This window comes from Erigeron canadensis, chromosome 6, assembly GCF_010389155.1.
Source record: "Erigeron canadensis isolate Cc75 chromosome 6, C_canadensis_v1, whole genome shotgun sequence".
NCBI classification, from domain to species: domain Eukaryota; kingdom Viridiplantae; phylum Streptophyta; class Magnoliopsida; order Asterales; family Asteraceae; genus Erigeron; species Erigeron canadensis.
Genome location: NC_057766.1, coordinates 26,721,633 through 26,728,877, shown reverse-complemented (window position 1 = coordinate 26,728,877; position 7,245 = coordinate 26,721,633). Strand labels below are relative to the sequence as shown.

At 28.5% G+C, this 7,245-nt stretch overlaps 1 protein-coding gene across 1 annotated transcript; it reads left to right on the top strand.

Annotated features, from left to right (window-relative positions):
• Nucleotides 1–5,548: 5,548 nt before the first annotated feature.
• LOC122606053 (protein RSI-1-like) lies at nt 5,549–6,149 on the top strand. Its single transcript, XM_043779018.1, has 3 exons — nt 5,549–5,657; nt 5,753–5,777; nt 5,890–6,149. Exons 1-3 carry the CDS (start codon nt 5,577–5,579, stop codon nt 6,069–6,071), a joined length of 288 nt encoding a protein of 95 aa, XP_043634953.1. The 5' UTR covers nt 5,549–5,576; the 3' UTR covers nt 6,072–6,149.
• The last annotated feature ends 1,096 nt before the right edge of the window (nt 6,150–7,245 follow it).

The window sequence follows — 7,245 nt, the reverse complement described above, 5'->3', positions numbered from 1 at the left end:
TAATGTTTGTACTAATTATTATTTTTTGAAATATATATATAAGTTTGTACACAAGTAATAAGATCATGATTTCGTAACAAAACATATGATTATAATGGGATAAACACTTTTGGTTTCTAAAGCAAAGAGACTTCCTCTGCTTGATGAACTTGTTCCAAATTTTGTTTGGTTCGTGGCCTACAACCCATTATAGGAGGGTTATCTTGTTCCCCTTTGAAATGTGTTAATTACTTACGAATGTCGAGACCTGAGGTATAAAATACTTTATTTTAGTAAGGTTCACTTTAAAAAAACCTCACGATGAGCTAGTTTTTGCGTCTCAAGTTCTAAGTATTTCTGTAGCATATATATATATATATATACACACTAGGTATTTTACCCCGCGCGATGCGCGGCTAGTTAAAATAGTTATTTTATGCATTAGTAAATAGTTAATCTACAGGTTTATCTTGTGGAAATCAATTATGTTATAGTTCATGCATTCATGGTTAATTCCTGAAACATTCTGATTACCTTTAATCTTTTCTGACATCACAATCACTTAACCTTCTTTGGTGAACAATTAATAATTAATAACTCAATTAATCTTAAAATTACATGTTTTTGTTAAATCAATTTGAGAACTTACACAACAGTTAATTCAACCATGATAACAGTTAATAATTAATAAGTCAATTAATCTTAAAATTACATGTTTTTGTTAAATCAATATGAGAACTTACACAACAGCTAATTCAACCATGATATACTTGTAAAAAACAGTTTAAAAAAAATAAATAAATGAATTAAAAACTTACAGATTTCGAGCAAAAAAGAGATAGGGAAGGAGAAGATAATTTCAAAAACTCTTGATCGATATATATATATATATATATATATAAGATGAACATTGATGTATTTTTTGCGTAAATGATATCATATTCCTAATTATGAAATTTTGAATTCCTATAATATAAGGGTTTATATAATTTGAAAGATTAGATCTTATGAGAAAAGAGGATATATATGTGATGAATATATACGGGATATAGATCTATGAATATGTATCTATGCAATTAGAATTATATCTATTTTTTTATTTTAATTTAATTTAATTTATGATTATTATTATTGGTACATTGAAAAAGAAAATAATTGCCAAAGAATATGATACAATGTATAAAAATGCTGAACTACTTTGTCGCCTATGGTATACTACTTTTTCGCCGTTTCCTATTTGGACGGTTTGTTTGTCTTTTGTTTTTTTTAACCTTTTTTTAATATATAATCAAATTTATCACTTTTTTATCATGAAATAATGAGAAAAATGTATGAGAATGACACATAAGTTTTAATCATAGGTGGCAATTTTATAAAATAGGTTTTATTTTTAAGACCCTTTAGAATCCTTAGGATTCCTACTGTTTTAATAATTATATATATATATATATATATATATTGAAAAGTTATTTTGAGAATCTCTAAAAAGGCAAGAACTTTTAAGAACTTTTTAAAATCAAGCTTAATCCTTAATTATTGTTTACATGATAAATGTTTTTTGATTATTTTTGAATTGTTTAGATGAAATTTTATATTTTACAATTATGTAGAAATATGGATTATCATCCATTATGCAATTTTTGGAGACATGAATTTTATGATCACATGTGCATGAATAACTTTATGATCACATGTATGCAGGTCGATCATATGTATGCAAGTATTTTTGTAAAATAATATTTTCATGAGATTGGTGATGATCAAATGTATATAGATGGTTATATGAATATTTTCAAGCAATTATATAGCCATTTGAACATGTGTAAGCAATCATATAGTGAATAATTTGAATTTAAAAAGGGTTCTTATTCTATTGCTACTCTTAAATTACACGTAAGCCTAAAATCAAAACTCCCGAAAAACCTTAATTAATCCACCATCACAAAAGTAAAAAGTGAGACTCGAACCCAGATAGATCCTCTCAAAGTCAAAGACCTTACCAATGACCAGCAATCCCATTGGCCTTAGAGGTGGCAAACAACCTCAAGATATACTTAAAAGATTAGAACATGACACAGAGATCTTTTGAAAAGAAATAAAACTTCTTACCATAAAACCAAATTTATGATGGTCAAGATCAATTACGCATCTTTATAAAGTTTTCTCCTAGTAATCATACATTTCAGATGTCTTTAGGACATATGAATTAATATATTTTTGGAACTTTTCAATCTAGCTATCAATCATATATTTTTAAAACAAATTGTAAACTAATTAACTACTAGCTAATTAACCTGGGTTCAACCCGGGCATATTAATAAAAGTTTTATAAAACCATATTTTCATAATTTTTCAAAATTGATTGAGTCTATTCCGAAATATCTATGTTATAGTTAACTAATTAAAACATTTTTTAGTATACTTAGTATGCAAACAACAAACATAAATATATTACTCATAACTTCATAATAGTAAACCTTATGTTACAAATAAATTTATTTGGTTAATGAAAATAAAATAAAATTTAATAATTTATAAATATTTTAATTTATATGAAAATAAATCATAAATCATTTGAAAATGATATAAATTCTAAATAAGAATGATGTCATAATTCAAAACAATAAAAAGGAAATAATTAGTATTAAAAAATCTAATAATAACAAGTAAACATTTTTTTAAAAATAATGATATCATACAAATCTTGTTTTATTTATATAAGAGATTTAATTCTTAAATATTAATATGATTCGGACATATAAAATTAACATCATCTATATTTATTATTTTGTTGCCAACAGTCATATTTTTTTTTCGAGGGTTTTGATCATTTGAAAACTAAATTTTTCGTGAAAACTAGAAAACTGTTAAAACACACTGTGTTCCGAATTTAACACAATGTGTTTTTAATATGTTTTTTGAAAACACATTGTGTTAAGTTTATATCACAGTGTGCTTGAACAAATTTCTGATTTACAACGCTATCAAAACCACACCGTGATTTAAAACTTAACACAACGTATTTTAGATTAAACAATAAAACACATTGTGTTTTATAAAAACACAATTAAAACACATTGTGTTAAATTCAGATCACAGTGTGTTTTTTGCAGTTTTCTAGTTTTCATAGAAAATTTAGTTTTCAAATAAATATTTCACGGGGTTTTGATCATTTGAAAACTAAAATTTTCGTGAAAACTAGAAAACTGCCAAAACACACTGTGATCTGAATTTAACACAATGTGTTTTTATTATGTTTTTCGAAAACACATTGTGTTAAGTTCATATCACAGTGTGTTTGAATAATTTTCTGATTTACAATGCTATCAAAAACGCACTGTGATTTAAACTTAACACAACGTATTTTAGATTACACAATAAAAACACATTGTGTTTTATAAAAACACAATTAAAACACGTTGTGTTAAATTCAGATTACAGTGTGTTTTTTGCAGTTTTATAGTTTTCACAGAAAATTTAATTTTCAAATGAACATTTCACTTATGATATTCTCGTCTTTTTAAAAGTTAAACCCAACACATGCTATCCCCCTACCCTTTCCCTTGATCACGTGTATTACATGTTTTAGATGGATTTTACTTGAAAGTTTGTGTCTCGATTTGATAGTGTGAGATCTAACATACGTTGTTTTAATTAAATCCGCGCTAGAGAACATCCTCGAAGTTAAAAATGTCTCTCCAAATACGCAATGAAGGGATTAATAGGGGTAGATTTTGTCTCTCAGACTTGAAACCTGGGTATACCGTATACCCAAACCTTCATAGAGGGACTTCATATGCTCATCTCAAAAGTTAAAAAAAAACCTTTTAAATCGGAGTGTCTTTTCAATCATTGAGTTAATTAATATTCAAGGACTTAGTGTATTACTCCGTATATATTATTGTTTCTCTTTAGATTTATGATGATTTCTTTGAAAAGATATTTCTTACGGAGAAGTATCTACGAAATTTTATAAAAAATGATTTACCTTAATAAAATTTTATCTAATGTATTGACATATGTAGTGTGACCTTGATGTATATAATCCATTTATTGTTGTTTCTCATCTTTTTCTTATATTTTTCATTTTAATATTTTGTTAATATTTTTTTCATTTAATATTTTGTTATTAACAATCCTAAGGTTGTCACATAATCATTGTCATTTAACGGCCTTTAGAACCGTCATATATAGATTGTTATATTTCTTTTAATTAAAAGGTGAAAGGTGTAGTTATCACCATGTCAACAATTGACACCGTAGTATATTAATGGGTATATGACCAGAAAAGTGACCTGGCTCTGAGCCGGGTTTGATTTTGTTGTTCTATCGGGTTTCGGGCTGGATCAGGCCGTGTTTTGAAACAAGTGAAAGAACAAAAGTCCCTTATCCACCGTAGTAACCAATTAGAGCTTCTAACGTATCTGAAACCACAAGCAGTTAAAACATGTCAAAAGTTAAGTTGCTAGATAAAAAGACGCAAAAACCAGTTTCTTAAAATTAACAAGTTAGAGCTCGGGAAATCAAGGCAGTTTTATTGGGATTTATTTTTTAATGCCCTACTATATATGAGCTATATTTAAGGATACGCATAATTTTATTATTCTGTACCGTCATAACAAATTTACCCGTCATTTACTGGGTATATATAATCGAAAGCTTGTAAAGTAAGTAATTAAGTAGAGGAACAGAAAGTACTTACACATATATATACGCACGGTCTCACATGTGCTGCTACCTATTTGCTCCACGAAGTGCCGGCGTTATATGCTGATCATATATATATCTTCTCATGTGCACCAAAACACCCGCAATCAATCAATCTCCATACTTATAAAGTTAATGTTGATACGTAGAACGGCATATATATGGTTTATGGGCAGGGATTGTTGATTCTGTTACAATTTAGTTATGTGGATAGTATTAATTAATATAGTATTATTATATAAAAATAGGTAACTCGTATATATATTTATGTATACGATTTTATGTCATATCCAGCTCGTGAGTGGCCAGAGAGACAAATTACTGATTGGAAGTGTATGTTTATCGTGGTACATATCCTAACTTGCTAATCTTGATTTATTGAATGAGTTTTATAATACGAGTATTTGATTTGATTAAGGGTTTTTTTCCCTAGATATGTATGAAATCGAGAGTTATAATTTTTGTGTCTATATGAAAGTAATTACCAAATTTATTAATGACAAAATAATAAGCCATTGGAGGATAATAAATAGATAGTAGTATAATATATACTAGTACATAAAACGCGGCATTTTATCCGATGGAATTAATTTCCACTAATGTTTTTGATCTGTAATTAAAACGGACCAATATGGTGGTTGCTTCCCATTTTTACGCCTTAACCTCCGCATCCACCACCATTACGCACACACAAACATCATCAAGTAGTGTGTTCAAATCTGGTACGTGCCACCATTTTCTAAGAAAAACACATCTCATTATATATGCTCCTTATAAATACCCATCTCCTCTTCAACTATTTTTCACAATCGATTTGATCTATTGAGTAGTAGTACATTCTCCCTCGCTCACATTATCATTAGACTTACATTTTGTTCGAGAGGGGGAGAATGGCAGGCCGACGTCCTTTCACTGCTTTGCTTTTGGTCTTGTCGTTGATCCTTTTGATCACGTTAGCAGACGTGGCTGAGGTAATTTTTATTACGTATATTTAGAGCTAGCCTTGTTAATTAGCTAAGGTATATGCATCTAAAAACTAATTTCATTTTTATTTCCGCTTCAACAGGCAAAAAACAAACTTCGTCCTAGTGGTATGTATATTTCACAATACAACGAACATTAATTTGTCTAAAATTCATTTTGTATTTTTTTTTCCCTAACCACTCTACACTAATGTCATTTCGCAAATTCGTTGTTATACAGAATGCAAGCCAAGATGTACGTATAGGTGCTCGGCAACATCACACAAGAAGCCGTGCATGTTCTACTGCTTAAAGTGTTGCGCCAAATGCTTGTGCGTACCAGGGGGTGTTTATGGCAATAAGCAAAAATGTTCTTGCTACAACAACTGGAAGACCAAAGAAGGAAGACCCAAGTGCCCTTGATTTTTGTTATATCTCAAAGTTAACAGGGGTTTAATTGACAGTTTTACAAATTGAAGGGGCTAACTGTTTTATTTTTCAGTCAAGCTTAATATTTATGTTTGGTTTGTTGTTATTTTCTCACTTCGAATAATGAATTGAAGTATACGGATAATCTATATGGCCATTTTAGTCAAAGTGTTGTTCATTAGATTGGTGCCTAGATAGCTATTTCTGTTAAGCTAAACTAGGATTTTATGTAATCATGTCAAGTTGTGGTTATTAGTGTGTTTTTGTCTTTCTCAATTCGAATAAAAAAATTGAAATATACGTATAATAATCTTTATTTCATGTATAAAATAACTTTCTAGTACATATGTTACATTTTATTATAACTTAAAAATGTATGACATGATGTATAGTAGCATAATGATCAAGTGACTGAAATAAATAACAAAATCACTTTTTCCTACACATTAAAGTAAAGTTCTATAATTAGATGAACACAATTGCAAACCAAATTAATACATTTGTATGCTTTTCTTCTATATATATATTACACGGCTACACATTTGTAAAATGCAAAGTGAAATTAAGTATACTATATTTATAGATTGCTTTGTAGAGAGCTGGCTTTTAAGATTGAAAGCCCATCCCATCAAGCCCAATTGACTAACCCACTTTGGGTTCTTTTCTTTACTAAAACAGTATGTGGGTCAGTGGGTCAGTGGGGTTACCTTGAAACAAAGTCATAATTGATAATTGTTTGTTACTCGTGATTTGTGAGTTGTGACTTGTGAGTAGTGGCTGACTAGTGATTACTATTGGCTATTGCTGTATGGGTGTGGTGAATTAATTATCTAAGCTTGTACTTTTAAATTTTTTATATTTAATTATTTATAGTTTTGTTATCAAAAGATATTGGAATTTTTGAACTTTTAAGAGAGAATTTCATATATACCCAATATTAACACCTTAATTACATTTTAACTTAATTAAAATTGAAAATTTCATATATACCCAATTTTAATTTAGATTTTATCATATTTACCCATTCTTTTATAAAATGATTAACAATTAAATTTACATCACCAAATTCTCTATTATTCCATAAAAATAAATAAGCACAGTTCGTTTTGTTATGTATAAGCACCATTGTATCATGCTGAATAACATTGCTGGTAGAGATTGCCCCAGC

Excerpts from the sequence above, each read along its gene's own strand:
- LOC122606053 (XM_043779018.1), top strand. The coding sequence starts at position 5,577 with ATGGCAGGCCGACGTCCTTTCACTGCTTTGCTTTTGGTCTTGTCGTTG. Across the intron at positions 5,658-5,752 it reads CGTTAGCAGACGTGGCTGAG|GCAAAAAACAAACTTCGTCC; the intron begins GTAATTTTTATT and ends CCGCTTCAACAG. Across the intron at positions 5,778-5,889 it reads AAACAAACTTCGTCCTAGTG|AATGCAAGCCAAGATGTACG; the intron begins GTATGTATATTT and ends GTTGTTATACAG.